This window comes from Haliaeetus albicilla, chromosome 14, assembly GCF_947461875.1.
Source record: "Haliaeetus albicilla chromosome 14, bHalAlb1.1, whole genome shotgun sequence".
Classification (NCBI taxonomy): Eukaryota; Metazoa; Chordata; class Aves; order Accipitriformes; family Accipitridae; genus Haliaeetus; species Haliaeetus albicilla.
Genome location: NC_091496.1, coordinates 17620953 through 17639260, shown reverse-complemented (window position 1 = coordinate 17639260; position 18308 = coordinate 17620953). Strand labels below are relative to the sequence as shown.

Below are 18308 nucleotides of genomic sequence, written 5' to 3'. Positions count from 1 at the left end.
TAATTTCTTCATTTATCTCTTGCAAAAAAATAAATAAATAAATATTCTCAAAGAAATATCTGTAAAGATTTAATCTTCTATATACCCTTGTCACCCAAAATCCATCCAGTCAATTCTTAACCATTACTAAAGTACAAGGCCGATAAATTTAAAGACAAATGCAAAAGATGTCATGTTAGAGAATAAAAGCCATGGGAGTACTAAAACCAAATGCTTTGAAATCAATAAGCTTCCAAAGACATATTTGTTCACTGCAATCTCTAACATTACAAAATAGCATATTACTGTATGAATAATAAAACTCTACAAACTAAAACTTCATTTCCTCCCAGTTTTCAGCTATAAAATTATTTCATAAGTAAAAAAACTCCACAGAAAATACATCAAGATTTACATGTGGCTTCATAATGGAAACTATTACTACAAAACTCTCTGATTGTAAGAGGAGCAAATCATAGACAATATTAACATCTGCCTAAGCCCGTACTAAAAACCACAGAAAAGGAAACAAACATGCCCTCCTGACAAATCAAAACCAATCTCCAGACGATAAATATAAATAAGTCCAACCTTAGCAAACCTGAGATAGAACCAAGCCAAAAAGACTGTAGTCATAACAAATTTCAAGAGAGGCTTAGACTTATACTACAGGGGCAGTATTAACAGTAGTGAAATTAGCCCTAGAGATGACTGAGAGTAGTGGTTTATAAACTCTATTGATATTTATGTGATTCCATGCAAATCAAAACATCAGTCCACCACCAGTCTTTCTACATGACTGTACACCATACACTCCATGGTCAAGTCTCTGCACTCACATGAGGGTCAGTTGTCACCTTCCATTTTGGCATACAGACAGAATCTGCCTTTTCCTTCAGACGCTCTATGAATGACCATGATGGAAATCCACCCAAATATAAAGCAACAATGCTCTCCACACCATAAAAAAAACCAAAGAAAAAACAAAAGCACATTCTCCAGTGTCCTCATTTTTCCATGTGCCTGCAGTTGCCTGCAACTATTCATAGACCCTGTGTAATCAAGGAAGTTCGAAAGTGTTTTACTCCCAAAGGAATCAGCAAAGTTACAAAATAAGTTCTGAGAGACAAGAACAGTTAGACTGAAAGAGTTAGTTTATAACCAGCGAAACAAAACCACTACCGGTTAGTGCTTATGGGTAAATGAGAATGAAAGAAGTTAAATGAGCGGTATTATTTTGCTGAATTCAGGTAAATGGTATGAAGCACAGAGTTACTGTTCTCTGAGAACCAAGAACACGCATCATTCTTACAAAAAAGAACACACAAAACCAAATTACTCTACTGTGAGAACAGTGTAGGGATGGAAGCAGAAAATGGTATTGTTAAATAAACACCTGAACATATGTTCCCAGCCTGATGCAATGGTTAAGGAGTTAATGCGAATTTGGGGAGGTATTCCCTGGAAAATTTTGATTGGAAGAACATGTTCGTAGCTCTTAACAATGATACCATGACTGGGTCTGCTGTTCACACTTCATGAAGAAAGTTGAGAAATTGTTGGTATTTTGAAATATCAACCAAAAACTAAAATATGGCTATATGCCTGTAAAGTGCAGCCTCCTGGGTAGTATTTCAAGATATTGTAACTGGTATCAAGTCACAAAACATCACAACTTGTATCATTGCTAAGAGCCACAAATAGGTTCTCCCACTCAACATTTTCCAGGGAACACATCCCCAAAACCAGGTGGACTCTTCTGACCACGACATCGGGCTGGGAACGCGCGTGCAGACAATTATTTAACCACTTTCCTGATACGAGTTATAACTAAGGCTTCCTGAGACCACCAGCGATCTCCGATCGGGTAAGCGGAGGCGCCCAAGGCTGAAACGCTCCCGGCACTGAGCTGACGGCAGACGCGAGGGCGGGACGGGGCCTCCCAGCTACGAGCAGCGACCGGTCGGACACGCTCCCCCCGCAGGGCACAGGACCTCGGGGACCCGCCGGACCCCGCGGCCGAGGCGGCGGGAACACGGCGCTGGGGAGACGAGGAAGCGGGACGGGCCCCGCGGCGGCGGCGGCGGCCGGGCTGGGCAGGCCCGCTCCCCCGCGGCCCGGCACCACCGGGCTAGAGGCTCGCCCCGCCGCCCGGTGCTCCAGCGGGCGGCGGGACAGGCCCGCGGCCGCCGGGCAGAGCCTCCGCCCGCCAGCCCCGGCCTTCCCGCGGGCCCTCTCACCTGCCCGGCACCTTCGCGCCGCTCCGCTTCCAGAACTGCTTCCTGCCCGCGTCGCTCGCCATGGCGGCCGTCACCTCATCCCCCTCCCCGCCGCGCGGCACGGCACGGCACGGCGCGGCGCGCGGCCCCGACCCGCTCCCTCAGGCTTCACTCGCCCCCATTCCCTCGCACAGGAACGGGACTGAGCGCCGCCATCTTGGGACCAGGAAACAACCCCGCTCCTCATTCGCCTCCCGAGGCGGCCCGGAGGCTTCGGCCAACCACAAGTGAGAGTGCTGCCGGGTGGGTCAGGTTGGGCCAATCGCAGCGAGGGAGTGTCGGGCGGCGGGTGGGGCGGGTCCTTGGGGCAGCGCCTGCCGCGGTGGCGGCTCGGTCCGCCCCTCCCGTCATGGAGGCAGCGCCCGGCCTCGCCCGCTCGGGGAGGCCGACGTGGGCTGGGCAGAGAGGCGGCGAGAAAGCAGCTGGCAGCGGCGGTGCCCGGCGCCGGGAGCCTTGGCCGGGTCCTGTCGCCGCTGTTTGAACCCAGGCCGAGGCTGCCGGCGCCGGGGAGCCTCTCCCGTCCCGTCCCGTCCCGTCCCGTCCCGTCCCTTCCCGTTCCGTTCCGTCCCGTCCCGTCCATTCCCTTCCCGTCCCGTCCCTCCCCTGGCCTTGTCGTGGTGTGTGAGGTACCAGCCTGCAACGGTACAGAGACTCACTCTTGGTTCCTGTCTGTGATTAACTAAAGCATTCCTATAAAGTCGGGTTTTACTGCGTGGTACTCCGAGTCGAGTATGTTGTCAGGTTTTAATCCTTTTTGATTTAACCATAAAGAGTAATTCAGAGTACTCTCCGGGAAGACATGCAAAACTTGCCATGTCAATGGAAGGAGACATCATTTGAAGAGGACAAGATTTCAATCAAGTTAGCTCTTAACACTGTTTTATAACAAAATACATCAAATTTTCAGATTTTTCCCACTTTATTTTTTTCCAATTATTTACTCAGCTACCGGGGGGGGCGCGCTTTAATCTTTCTCGGCTTTAAAGTTTTCCTGAAGATTGGACTTATCCAATCATTGTATCCACTTCATTTATTTGCTTTGAGAGGATACAAGGTTGAGGGTCTTCCTATCTGTAGAGTTCTCAGCAATTCTGATCCAAGGATACATCACTTCTGCAAACAAAATAGGTAAGGTTTTATGTTACTCGTTGGAGCATGGCACCTGAGAAAACAATGCTGACTTACAGAGTTTTTTGCTGCATCCTAATGCAAGACTAATTTAATATGTTCAAGATTGTGCAGGGAATGTTCTGCCATAATTAACTCAAAAACTGGCATGTAGTACAAGACCTGACCTGCAACGCAACATTTGTATTTCATGTGTAAGTTATTTATTAAAAATAAAAAATAATGAATAAATGAATAAAAAATTTCTGCCTGCTTTGGGATTTACTTTAGCAGTTACCTTCTAAGAACTGACAAAAATAAAATGTTTCACAGATCTTGCTAGATCACTGTCCATGAGTGAAAGCTGATGTCCCAGTAATTTCAGTGCTACTTATATATAAATATGCTATGCGTACTATCATCTTCTCTACTTGTGTCCTTCAAGTAGGATCCCTCTTACAGATTCTGGACCTGTAGGCTTTTTGTAATGCATCGTGACCTTGAGTATCAGCAGCTTTAATAGAATACACAAAAAACATAATGTGATATGAACTACGTCTGTTAGCTAAAGTGAAAATGAAACTCGCAAGGTCATGAGTAGAACTTTGCTTGGTCTTAGCTAGATAAATTTAAATCTAAATTAGACCTGTTGCTATTAGAATACCAAAATGATGTACTTTCGGTTGTGACATTCAAAAAAGTGATAAACCCATAAAAGATACATTCTATCATTAGCATTAATATGGATGTTGAAAACAAGTTCTTTTTATTTGCTCATTGTTCATATTTCTCAAAGGGAAACTTAATTAGATTCAGCCTGGATAGCCTAAACCATCTGTCATCCTTGTAACAGTTGACCTGAATCCTGAAGTAATGCCATTGAACTTCTCTGTCAGTCTGGTGCAGCCATGTGGAACTTCTGGTTCATTTTAGAAGTGGAGGTTTTGCTGAATTACATAATGAAGTCAGTACAAATTTAACTATTATGTAGTTTTCATTATATTCAGTATGTGTTACATTGTGCTTAAGTTTTTAGGGTGGTGCAGAATTTTATACTGGAAACAACTGTTGCATTCATTTGTTCACATGAACAAGTGTGACCTGCAAATGGAGCTACCTTTGTATCAAGAGGAACTGGAAGTACACAGTCACAAAATCTCTGTCTGCTGCTGTGGAGAGCTGCTGCCAGTTTAGACCCTTGGGCTGAAGTCGTCTAGAGCTGGACTGGGCCCTCTCTGTTGTTGACTCTCAAGAAGGCAAGGAATTTTAATTCCCTTTCTATTAACTTTTATATTTTTTCCTTATTCTGTGTTTTATTTTATCCCTGACACAAACCTCTGTTGGCAAGGTTCTGGAGAGGGAAGGGATTTGGAAGGAGGAATCTTTCAAGACCCCATCAGGTAATTTAGGTACAATTCTTTGTGCCCATCACATAAGGTGATCTGACCACAAAGAGTGTGTCCTTGAAAAGGACTTATAAAATGGTATTAATAGAGTATCATAAGAAGGTAATTTCACAGCTATACAGTACTTGGAAGGAGAAGGTGGTCTGAACACCTACTTTAGCAGTGTTCCTGCTTAACTTTTTTGGTTACAGAAGTGTAACATGGGCGGCTGAGGGAGTACACAGATTCCACTGTCAACCTCTTTATTGTGTTTGGGAAGGAGATCTGCCAGTGTTCAGGTGCTGTCATTCAAGGAGTATAACAACACTGCATTCACCACTGGGACTCACCTACTGCAGCTGATTAGCATAGTCTTCAAACACTCCCAAGAATCTAAATAAGCACTTGGGAAATTGGTTAATGTTGAGTTGCGCTTGGCTGTAGTTACACTGCTTCAAACATCCAAACTATTTTAAAGTCTGTGCAGCTACATTAACTAAGCTCCGCCCTACTGGGATTGAAGTATAAACTTGCAGTAATATTTCAGTTACCACTTGCATGGGAATTTTTGTTACTTCAGAGCAAGAAGAAATACTAAAAGGCCTACTGCAGTATTTGTTTTGTTTCATGCAAAGTTGTATGAAAGAATTTATAGTTAGGAAAAGGTCTGTTGCCAGCATGGGCAAATAAAGTATTGAGCCAATGAGAGGTTTGTGGGCTTTTTTCTTTTGTTTCCTCCTCGTTTCCTCCTCTTTCTCCTCTACTTTTATTTTTCATGGGCATTTTTCAGAATCAAGTCACTGTGTACAGCTGGCAAGTGTTATTGAGGATGCCCAGGAAGATTCTATATGTTCTAAAATGTAGAAATGTACCAGCCTTGTACAGCCAGAACAACCTTGTTCTTGGCTGATCAAAATTAGGAGTGTTGTAGCTTGCACTAGCAATGTTTCCAACAAAGTAGACACTTTATTGTTTATTTAGTGTGATAGCTGGTGAGCTATATATGCTGGTGTTTCAGTGGACATTCAGTTATACCAGTTTGTTTTTCAGCTTGTCTGTTGTAGAGATCTGCTGATATAGCTGTGCTGATATGGTTACACAGGTAGACTTTTCAGTGGAGGTGCAGTGTATTTTGGGAAAAGAAGCTTTTCTGATGATGCATGGGAAAGTATAGATTGATGCTAAACATAATTAGCTAAGCTGACAACAGCACTCCCCTGCTAACTTAGCTACACTTATACCAGGAGGATTTGCTGATAAAGTTGTGTAAGCTAGGGAGTGTGCTTTTTCATGCTTATCCTTACATCGCTGTGTCAGCAACACACTGTAATGTAGGTGCAACTGTGAGGTGTAGTTTAGACTGACTGTTCTGCAATCTAACAATACTATGTTTCTCCATACACATTTTTTTGTTTGCTTTAATCAATAAGGAAAAAAAATTAAACTGAATTCAAGTGAGCCACTTCCATGTTGAAGAATTAGTTTCTGCACATGTTTTTACTGTTTAACAAACTGGTGGAAGTGCTTCTGAATGCAGCACACAGGGCTTTCTGTGGTGGCTGATCACTCTTTCTGTTTGGTCCATGCACACGCCTTTCTACCAAGCCATTTTATCCATCATCTACTTTATTGTAAATATCATGGAAGAAGCAGTACTTCAAAATAAAATTGAGCAAAGGGAGTGAAGTTGCCAAGCAAGCTAACCCAAAACCAGCATTCTGAACTGTCATGGTTTAACCCCAGTCAGCAACTAAGTACCCTGCAGCTGCTCACTCACCTCCCTCACAGTGGGATGGGGGAGAGAATCAGAAGGGTAAAAGTGAGAAAACTCATGGGCTGAGATAAAGACAGTTTAAGAGGTAAAGCAAAAGCTGCGCACGCAAGCAAAGCAAAACAAGGAATTCATTCACCACTTCCCATGGGCAGGCAGGAGTTCAGCCATCTCCAGGAAAGCAGGGCTCCATCACACATGACTGTTACTTGGGAAGACAAACGCCATCACTCCAAACGTCCCCCCCTTTCTTCTTCTTCCCCCAGCTTTATATACTAAGCATGATGTCATATGGTGTGGGATATCCCTTGGGTCAGTTGGGGTCAGCTGTCCCGGCTGTGTCCCCTCCGAACTTCTTGTGCCCCCCCAGCCTCCTCGCTGGTGGGGTGGGGTGAGAAGCAGAAAAGGCCTTGGCTCTGTGTAAGCACTGCTCAGCAATTAGTAAAACATCCCTGTGTTATCAACACTGTTTTCAGTACAAATCCAAAACATAGACCCATGCTACCTACTGTGAAGAAAATTAACTCTATCCCAGCCAACACCAGCACATGCACAAAAAGAAAAGGGTAGTAGAAACAGAGGGAGCCACTTACACTAGGGAAGACAACATTCCCAGAGGGTACAGTACTTGGTGACAAAAAGACAGAGGGCAAGGTAACATAAATGGGAGTAGTAGTCATGTAGAACCATGGAAGAAAGAGCAAAGAGATGTTAAAGAAGAGGGACAGCCAACAGCTAGATTGAAACAGGTTAGACATGGTCCAGCAAATCACATAGTCACAACAGCTCTTTCAGTGCAGTGCAATTTTTCTCCAGAAAATTGCAGAGGAAAAAACGGGGAAGGAATCAGCATGAGAGAGTAATAGCCAGGAGGAGTCATCATTGCAGACGAGCAGTCATCATAGCATTTTGTAACTTTTTCTCTGTAAGTCACCTTCCCTATTGCATGAGTTGAACAAGATTTTGAAAATAAGAGCAAAATTGCCAAAATACACTTATGCTGGTAGTGCACATGTATGGAATTCTGCACACTCACACTTTGAATTCAGTAACAGTGAAAGATGACTGTGAAACAGAAAAGAGCATAAATAAATTTGTGCTGTCTCTGGGTAAATGTCTTTGTCTCTTGTTTCTCCTAGAAGAGTGATCGATATGGTTAGTTTTCAAAAGCTGTCATTCACTAAAATGTTAGTAGCAGTGCTTATGTTTACATTTCATGCATTTTTAGGTGAAGGTTTTTAGTTTTATTTTTATCTGTGTCACAGCATCAACTCATAATCTGACACCGTCTGTTGGGCGTAGCCTGGAACAGCAGTCTGTGTCCAAGGAGTGCTTGCTCACTGGCAGACCAGTAGATGAAACTGCTCTTTTCTGAAGTCTGATGCAATATGCAGTTGAGGCTTAAATGACTCGGGGGAGGAAGGATTCTTTGTAAGTGGAAATCTTGGGTAGAAGACAGGGAAGCTGGCAAGAGCAAGGGGTCTTCTTTCCAACATACTTCTAGTTCCTTGAAATTCCACCTTATTATGCCTTCAGTACATAAAGTGAAGGTTTAGACATAGCATTGCAGCATGACAGAACTTCAAACACAGAGACATAAATCAATGCATATTTGGCTCTGAGCCATGATAATTCTCTTCTGTTCATTGCTGATAGTAATTTGTTTTCTTTAAATTCTACAATGCCAATCAGTTTATAAACTTCACATTTAACTTGCTATCACACCAAGGTGAAAAGCAAAATCATTGGAGCATTAGTTGATTTTTCCTCAGACTAAAAGATCTTCTCAAGTTATTGGGAGAGCTTTGGAGGTGCCAGAAGACCTGCTTTCTACTGTGGCTTGATGAGGAAGTAGGCAATACCTTTTCTCTAAAGTCAGTAGGAGTAGGCAATTCCTTGGAGCAGACACAGAACCACTTTTTTTCCAAAGTCATAACAAATACCAAAACTGCCTACTGTTGCTTTAATGTAAAAACTGGACATGAAATAGGGCAGAATGTAAAAGATGGGTGTCTGGAGCTTTTCTTCTGAATCTACAAATTGGCTTTTTTTTTAAAAAAGTATCATCTGTAATTAACTGGAGGGCAAAACCAGATTTGGGCATGTAATATGAGAGCGAGTAGGGCTCTTGGATCTCTTAGGTTTCTTTTTAGAACAGCCACACTCATCTTGCTAAGTGGCCTCACTTTTTTTCTTCTTCGTAAAGTTTGTATTACTGAATTTTTCAGAGGAAGTACCTAAAGCAAAGTGTCTTGTAACTCTAAGAAGGAGTTTAACAGCAGAGTTTAGGTGCTTTGGTTCAGTCTCTGTTTTGGTCATTTTGGTTCTAATGGACAACTTCATCTCAAATTTCAGGAAATGCACCAGCATGGAGAGAAGTATTTCTCAGCATTATTTACTTTTTGGTTATCCTGCTGCTGCTGTGACTGCTGATACTGACCTGCTCTGACCTGTGGTTTAGAACAACCTCTAATGATTTGGTATGTAGATCTTTGAGTCTTCTTCAGTGTTGAAAACCTCCAGACCTATAAAAGTCTATAAAAGACATGTTCCGTTTAGTTCATTCCCTGGCCAGTCTGTATTTCTTCTCGTGTTTGATCCATTGTTCTCAGTAGATGTATTCAACATGGAGACATTGCATTTGATATGCCACTAGCATAAATCATGTCCTTGGCCCCTTCATTTTTTGCTCAAAAAAAGCTATTTAGAAGTTAATCTTTAACTCCTCCCATGTATGTAAGAAGAATGGAGACATGATACTACACAGAAATTTTGATGGATTATCTTCAGCAGATATTTTCAGGCATTAGAACACATCAAGCTGTGTGTTAATTGGCATCTACAGTTTTTTTTGACAGCATACATTTGTTCTCTGACAATATTCATGACTGACTGCTGCAGGGTTTGGTTGGGTGGGGTTTTTTTTGCTCTAGTCTTGTCTTTGACCATCCAGCTCCATCACAAGCGCTTTTTGCAATTCTTTTTGTGTTTTCTCCTTGGATCTCTATATCTAATTTAAGTCTCCCACTGACTTCTCTTTTCATGCCTCAAAGCCACTGTTAGTGCCTTTTTCATGTCATTTGTGTCTGTATGAGGGATTAGTTTTTGTTGGTGTTTCTTGAGGATAGCAAAGCCTTTACCATGCTATTCAACCCCGTTTCTCTCTCAATTAATTTTTCTTTGATCCAAATGTATATTAGAAGGTAATTAAGTTTTACTCTTTGCTTTTTAATCCATTTCTGAGTTTCTCTGTATAGCAGTTGAAATGTACATTTAAACTGAAAACAGCCTTCTTCCCTTCTTCCTTAGTGTTCCACATATTTTCAGTATTGAAATCCTGTTAATACAATTTCTGTAGAAAAGTATTAGTGGTAGAGTGAGTTCAGGTAGTGTAAGGTGAATGACAAATACAGGATAGACTATAAATTCACAGTTGGCCTTACAGTGTGTTGTATAGATATAATTTCCAAAAATATCTTCAGTATAATACATTATAGTTATTATTCAAGTGAGTTGTATCAAAATCATGTTTTCTTTTTCTTAAAGAGGAATGGAATTTGCTACTTTAGAGGTATGTCTATATCAGGTCTCATTAGTTGTTCTTTATTACTTGAATTTTTATTGCTGTTTTTGTGGTTTGTGTATGCTCTTGTTTGGATGACAGCAAACATGAGTGATGAGTATAACGAAGATATTGCAGTTGGAGTTCTAGTAACAGGATCCTTCCAGAACAGCTTTCAGTAGACGAGTACTGAGTGCTCCTGCAGTAACGCTGTTGGCTGAGCTGCCCATTTTTCTAGTGAGAGCATTGGGAAGGCTTATGATTTAGCAACTGAGGGGCTGAGAGCTTGGTGAAAGAGACATAAGCAAAATTATATTGCAAAGAAAATGAGAGTAACTCCAGATATTTGGGTGAAAAGATATCCTAAAGGTAACGAAGTATTTTATACATTTGCTTTAAATCATTGCTGCTCCTTATCCAAGAGATATACTCTGTTAGTGAATTGGATTTACAAAGTACTCATTAGCTGAAGATTATAAATGTTTTCCCAAATTTAAGAATGTTGGTGGAACTGGGAAAAAATTCAAAACCTGCATAATTTTGTTCTCTTTTACCTTGTTACTTTTGAGAAAGGGGTAGGAATAGTACAAGTTTTTCAGCTAAGGGGAAAAAAGAAAACTCAGACTAAAAAGTAAGAATTAAGTATTTTGCTATTCATATCACTTTCTTGTATAACACAGCATGTGGCATCATGTTGTAAAGTAATAAAAGAAAGAACAGCATAGCTTGTAAACCTTGAAATGAAAATTTGCAATTTCACTTGAATGGTCTTGACAGTTGTTTTAGGATTGGCAATCTTAGTGCAAGAAATGAACTAAGAATACTGACGTAAAACCACCAGAGTCCCTGAGTTTTGAAGAGAAAATGATAAGGCTATCACAGGCAGCTCCTCGGAAGTTAAAGCCATTTTAAGTAGAAAGATCTCAATGGATTAATCTCTTTTACTGAAACCGTGAAGTATAGTGGTAATAATTCTAGTATGCATGGTCATTAAAATAAGATTTCACAGGTAGCCAGAGGAAATAAATACATTATGCATCATTTTTCAAAAATCTCTCTAACTCTGAAAATCAGCCATGGGCTGCTGAACAGGAACAATACTGAAATACTAATGAAGCTTAAAAACTTCTGTGTTTTCTCCTTTTTGGCTTCAGTTTGTGAGAGGAAAGATTTGCTCAAGGAGATAGTATCTTATAGTAGACTAACTAATATAGCCGAGGAAAGAACAGATAGGTTCTACTAGACAAACCTTTGCCTGTTTTTTTACACAACCTTAACCCGCCCCCCCAAAAAAGCCAAGAATTTCTTTGATAGTGAAAAATAAAGTTTTATAAGTACTGCATGACAAAAACTTTAAATTCATAGTTCATGTCATACTGTATTCTTTTTCCCACATTAATAATACTATAATTATTAATATTATTAATATCAAGCTGATCCCATACAATCTTTGTTGTCTATGATTTATATTAATTTGTATGTGGTACCCTTCTGTTTGTACCAGTTCTCAAATAATGCTAGCCAACATTCTTATTAATGCTCTAAAAATTCAAAATCACTGGTTTTATGCATTTGTAGCTGGCAAAAATTGAGAGTTGCAAATAATGATGATGGCAATCGCTACTAAAGAACATAGCAGAGTCACAACATGATTTAAAGGTTGGAAATTAATACTAGAAGGAGTTAAGTGGAAATACTATCTAAAGAGGGAAGATAAGCAGTTGCATCATTGGGTAAGGGATGTAGGAGCTTGTCCATAAGTTTAGTTCTTTAAATTAAGACAGGATGTCTTGCTGAAAAATAGGCTGTACTTCAGCTACAATTTGTTGGGCTTGATTGAGGTTTTTGCTGTGCGAAAAAATCTATGTTCTTTGTACAGAAAATCAGATGAGATGATCATAACAGTCCCTTGGGCTGCACAACCTATGAATTGCTCTCAAAGCTATTTGCTTTTGAATTTCTTATTATTTCTCTCTCTTTTGGCTTGTATTACTTAAACTCTCTACAATAGAGAAACAGTTACATTACATTGTTTTAGACATTGCATGTGTATATATGTATATATATGAATGCACATTAGATACAGATACTTAATCTTATATAGAAATCAAATTACAATGTGGTTTTGTTGGAGTATCACCAAGAATAGTGGGCTTTTCTTCTTTGTGGCAAGAGAAAATTTAATGGAACAAATTTATTTAAATTGCTGTGTCTAAAAATGGGCTTTCCTATGTTTGTGTAGGTGAAGAAAGAAGGCCACCTCTGCATAGTTTTTAGTCCAGCTAAGATCTAAACTGCTGTCTGGAAATGTGCTCTGTCTCTCTTCACTGAGAAGTCAGGAAAGTTTGTTCCTTCTGTAATATGGCTCATGAGAGGGGGTCTGTATCAGGGCCTTTTCCTTTGGAAAAGATAACTCAGGCACTTTCTTCAGAGCTCTTAAATAATTAGCCAGTTGAAGTGTGAGCATATGGGAGCAGTGAAGGAATAAATCACCACAGCAGCAGCTATATTAGCCAATTTTCTGTCTGTTACATACTGCACGATAGAAGAAAATGTCCACTTTATTTCAGTGCTAATAGTTGGCAGTATGCTCAAAGCCAGTAAAATTAATGAGAAGATTATTATGGTAGAGAAATAGAAGTCAGTTTTCATCTAATGCTTAGAAATGATGGATCTAGGATAAAACTGCCTTCAGTAGGCTTTGGGTTTGGCCATGATGTTTTTCATAGCACCCTTGTTCAGTAACCTTTCAGTATCTAACTTAGCTTAGGAAATCTTCTGTTGTGTTTTATAAGCCGGGTTGAGGCTTGAAGCTTATGTGCTTTTGTTTTCACTCATCTCAAAACATGAAAGAAGCATTTATGTTAATAAATCCTTGTTTGCATTCAGGTTCTCCTTTCTTGAAGGCAGAGGACTATTCATCAGCACTCTGCATCTCATTGCTCTTTTCATTGTGCTCAAGCGTGTCTGGAGAGGGACTGAGGTGCCCTTGGCTCCACTGGAAACATTATGTCATCTTCTCAACAAGATGTTGTAATGCCAGGAAAGGATCAATACTTTGATGAGGAGCTGCTGGCTCAAAACCACTTTATTATTTGATAAAGGACCGCTTGGAACATTTTCCAAAGCATTTCCCATGGTATGAAGCTCTAGGGAGTGTATTTGTCTCTCTGCCTAGGAAACTGAGTTGATTCATCTGTAAATATGTGTCTGCCAACCTCAGACAACAAGAAAAATTGCACCTTCTGCCCACGTTAGGCTTCAGCCTTTCAGCCATTTCAATAATATACTGTCCGTGAAGGAAGTGCTTCACATACCAACAATCAATTCAGTGGGGAAGGGAGGAAAAGGTTTTAGCCTTTTTCCTGCTGCCGACACCAGACAAGTCTAGCATTTAGTCCGTATGACCGCACAGCCCTGGGAGTGCTGCATTGTGTGGGGTGCAAGGGCTGGCAGCCCCACAGGAGCTTGACTGCGAAAGTGTTTTGTGCTGCAGTCCTTGCATCCGCCCCCAGCCAGCTTCCCTGCCAGGTTGCAGTGCCAGTGCTGTCAACCGTGTCTGCCTCAGGATCTCCAGCTGAGACAAACCAGGACAGCCGCATGCCTCTGGGTCAATGTGTTGTGAAAGGCAGGACAGCTAGAGCTAAAGGGCTCTCCATTGAAACAAGCTCAGTTGTCCGCTGAGAAACTAGTCTTGGAAGAGATTAGAGTTGTTCAGGGTGCTAAACCGACATCACTTTGGATAAGACCACTAATATACAATGATCAAGGATTATGCAGTACATGAGTGAAATGGATTTTAAAAAGAAAGCGCTGGCCAAGCCATTTAGACTTCTTGTATTCTCTTCATGCAGTCAGGGATGGCTTTAGCAGAAAGGCTGCATGGAAGTCCTGTAGCTCTGTATGAACAGCCCGTCATCTGAGGGGAAAACACTACCTTGCTACGTATTGCAGCTTCATTTCACTCTCCTGTTGGCTCATTTAATCCTCCTGTTGGCTCAAGTCCTAAGTAACCCAGTTTGAGGATTTATATGCCCAAAGACAAGGAATTATTTTGTGAAGGTTTTTTCTTTTTTCATTGAAGAGGAAAATAATTACTCCAATAACATTAAGAGATATGGAAGAGGACAAAGGGATGACTCAGCATCTTTTCATGATATACAGATGTACATATCACTTTTTATATTAATTGTCTGTTTATACTATGGTTGATAAAAACTCAGTACCTAGTGCAGTTTTGAATGAATTTGAGTCATTCTAATAGAATTTGCTCATTTGTGTTATGATAGTAAACAGATATTTACCTTGACAGAAGGCAAGCTTAACAATGTCAAATCACTTGTATCATACTTGTTCAGGTCTAATCTGTGAAAAATGCTCCCTGGTTCTTCCTTGTGTTCTGGGGCACTGAAAATCTTGAAGAATTCATGTCCATTCTAGCTCAATTTAACTGTTATACACCACTATTTAAACATTGATTATAACATTTGGATTGTAAGAGCTTCAGAATTATTGACAAAAATATTGCTTCATCTTATTTTCTTCAAACCTAAACAATGCAGAGCCTGCTTTTCATACAGAAATGACGGGATTCTCTACAGCCAGAAGGTAAGAGCAGCCTGAATACTTATTTCACCTTAAAAGAATTGCTCAGTGTTTGTTCACTCTTTTGTTTCTCTCAACGGTGAAGCCATATGATCTTTTCCTCTGGCAGAAGAAACAGGCAAGCAACTTTGTCAGTGCTGTTGTGAAAAGCCTTTCACAGCATCCATCAACTCCTGCAAACTTCAGTGGGATTGTTCATCTCTTTGATACCAAGGAAAAAGGATCAATATCTGAGAGATCTTTTGTAGGCTTAGGAGTCACAGAGAAATCAGCCAGCAATAGGCATCTGTGATTCTCTGAATGTTTATTCTTCCATGCAGCCTTTTTTTCTGTTGCCACCTGCTCATGTAACCTGCACTGTTATAGATTTTTCCCTGGCAGGTAGGCCTCAATATACATATATACAATGCCTAGGAGAAACTGAACCTAGGTGGTAAGGTTTCACACTGCTCTAAGAAACACTGATTTTTATGAACAGTCCAGATACAGATATTATGGTTTCTAAGGACTGTAACCTTGAACAAAGACATTTTTTTCTCTGAAATATTCTGAGAACTTTATAGCAGCCACGAGAAAGAATAGCCCTATGTGCTTTTGAGAGAGGACTGGGCTTCGTGACTTGGTTCTTTTCTGTTACAATTAGTCTACTTCATTTGCCCTCTATTATGCAATACAATGAACTCATTGTAGCATCACTGTGTAAGTGGCTCTCACTATCATTTTGTACAGGATCAATGCTTTTCCTCATCTAAGCAGGCAAAAATAAAAATTCCTCTTACTATCCCTCATATTAAAGTATCATCAAAGCCCACTGTCTTGGTTTCAGTTTTCTGTTGACCAAGTATTGGACTTTCAACATATGATTTTTCCTATGAAAGCAAGCACATAGCTCAGGAGTGTCTTCCCACTTGCAGAGTTGGATCTAGGGAATGCTTTCCTTGTCACCAGCATTTCCATCCTGTACATAACAATAAATGGAGTTTTGCAGTTACTAATAATCCCTCTCCGAGAAAGAGCAAGCAGTTTCCCCTGAGGTTGCTATTAATACCTCATTATGAGATTATGATAAGAGGTCTCCCTGCAGTCTGCCAGCAAAACAGCTGTTGGAGTAGGTGTGTTGGTACTGCTCAGTGCTGTAATGTTTTGATAATCCCATTCTAGAAGATCAAGTCAATTATCATTTGCAGCATGTCCAGGTGCCAGTCAGCTGAAGACTGAAGAGTTCTGGCATGACGTTTGAACCTGGCCTTTTTCATGTCAGCATGACCACTGGGCTGCTAATGTGAATCTGCATTTTTTGGAACCTACCTACTCTGATAGTAGCATTAGTGTATTAGGAGGCAAAGTCAGTTTATTACAGTAACTGCAACATTGACAAGGTTAAGATTGTAATTGAAAAATGTTAATATGGGAAAGGAGAAAAACAGTCCTTCATGAAGTTTGAAGAGCACATCCTACTGGATCTCCCACTCAGAAGTCCTTATGTATAGATGGATGATTGGAGGGGGGATTTCTGCTTGAGACAAGTAAAAAATTCTGCATGTTTGTTTATCTATTTTTAAGTGGTTTTTTGTCAGTTTGTATCTTCCCTATACATGCTTTCCAGAAATTTAGCAAAAGAATATTGACGTAAAAAAGGATTCTTCCTAATTCCATTGCTATAATAGCTGTGCCCATACAAACCCATACGAAAGCTGCTTGAGCAGCAGTAGTAAAAACTGTGCCAAATATATTCAGCTGTTTACTTTCAAGCTAAGCAGTGCTGCAGGGATCTTGGCATATGGCCTCCACTATTTGAAATCTGAGGAAATTCCCACTGGGCCTGAGACCAAACACTTTCTTGCAGCCATTTGGTGGGCTTTTACTACTGCGGTGTTTTAAAAAGCTGACGGTTAGCAGCCTCTCACTGCTCAGGAATCCAGCTGAGCTTCTTCACAGAGTGCTGTTCAGCTTGCCTTGGTTGCAAACACAATTCAGCCACTCCCAGCTGTGTTCTGCCCACTTACAGCAATGATTAATTTCTTCCCAAGACTTCAATATAAAAGTCATCTGCACTGAGTGATGTGCTACATTTTTTAATATCAAGGCAGTGAATTATTGTCTTTTCACATTAGAATTTTCAGAAATATAATCTCTTACATTCTATTTTTATTCTAGTGGCCTTACAGAAGCAGGCTGAAAACAAATCTGTAACTGAAAATTGTACTTTTATGTAAGAGGCAGCTTTTAATCTCTTTAAACAGTACATACTACGTATTGATTAATACATAATTAATACATATTAATAAAAAAGTGTTCATAAAGTCTGAGTAGAAACAGCTTTCCTTTCTAATTATTCATTTTGCACCAGTTTGATGTTTTTACTATGTATTTATTCTAAGCTGGGCTGAAGGCATTATAGGGGTTAACACATGATAATGCCAGTATAAGGTAGAAATGTTGATTGTAGACTGTCAAGTTGGTAGGCCCAGCACTTCCTACATTTATTCAAAATAATTACGGGTGCCAAAGGTAGAATCCCCATGACTATTCATGGGAACTGCACTGCTGCAGTTCAGACTAGTGCCCAGCCATATAGAGAGGTCAACGGCACTGCAGCCCATGGAACGAAGAAGTATAACGATTAAAAAGCACTCATGCTGAATGTCGGTAGAATATTGTAATAAAATAAAGCAAGCTTCTGTAATTGAAACATGTTCTGACAAGCCATGGAACTATTCTTAAAGTTGCATCATTTTGCATCCAAGAGAAAAATCTTATAATCTGTTGAACATCCATTTATTTGATGAAAGCTCTTGGCCTCTCAGAAATAAGCTGAATTTCAAAGCATGATGGAAGGACCTGGCTGTCTGAAAGAGCTTCCCTCAGGCGCCATAAAGGTCAACAGAATTCCAAGCCAACCATTTCCCTGCAACAAATAATAGCAAGTGAGATTGCATCTTAGGGACTGCATTGTTCATGCTATTTTGTGCGTTTGTGCTAGACAGTGCCCTAAAACAATCAACAGTGTTTACTTCTGAACTATTCTAGGCTACAAAAACTCATGTAGGATTTGATCATTCACTACTAGCCCGCTCTAAACAAGATATTTAGTTTGCAGGCTGATTTTCTGCTTCTACTATCAGCTTTCAAATATTGATGACTCCAAGGAAAACAAAAGATTATGTCCTAAAGAGGAAAATACATTATGCCTTCCAAATTCATTGGTAGAAATAAACTTGAAATTTGATGTGCTTATGTAGTTTAGCTATTGCATCAGCATGAAAGTAGCTTCTTCACCAAATTAAAGTGACACAGCACTTCTGTGCTTACCATGCTCCTGTATGAGTCAGAGATTTTGCATAAAAGATGCATCCACCCATGGATTCCTGCTTGTGGAAAATTCTGTGTACCTGCTCTTAATGAAATAGCATGATACCTTTCCAGTTGTAGTCGGATTGATTGAATGCTTATTGAGTCATTAATAACAATGTCCCAGCAGCACTGGGTAGTAGGTGTGGTTTGGGTAGACTACACAGAAGTGACCAAGCAATTCCCATACAGTGAGCTGGAACATGTGAAAAGGAGGATGCATGGTAAGATAATACTTCAAAGACATCCTAGGAGCACATTTGACTGAG

The 18308-nt window shown here is 40.4% G+C and overlaps 1 protein-coding gene and 1 long non-coding RNA gene across 6 annotated transcripts in view; one reads left to right on the top strand and one right to left on the bottom strand.

Moving 5' to 3' along the window:
• The window catches only part of TBC1D22A (TBC1 domain family member 22A), a 189146-nt gene extending 186730 nt beyond the window's left edge, over positions 1-2416 (bottom strand). For all 4 annotated transcript variants that reach the window (XM_069801901.1, XM_069801902.1, XM_069801899.1 and 1 more), the window contains exon 1: positions 2220-2416. In XM_069801901.1, the coding sequence (XP_069658002.1) occupies positions 2220-2281 (62 nt within the window). In that variant the 5' untranslated portion in view covers positions 2282-2416. The remainder of the gene's footprint in view (positions 1-2219) is intronic.
• A 146-nt stretch (positions 2417-2562) lies between these two features.
• Positions 2563-16991, top strand: LOC104324770 (uncharacterized). 2 transcript variants are annotated; one of them, XR_011327759.1, is made up of 6 exons: positions 2563-3386; positions 4395-4621; positions 4714-4765; positions 7787-7952; positions 8877-9001; positions 12973-16991. It is a non-coding gene; the product is annotated as an uncharacterized lncRNA (long non-coding RNA). The 2 variants fall into 2 exon arrangements; XR_011327758.1 differs by lacking the exons at positions 4714-4765; positions 7787-7952.
• Positions 16992-18308: the final 1317 nt, after the last annotated feature.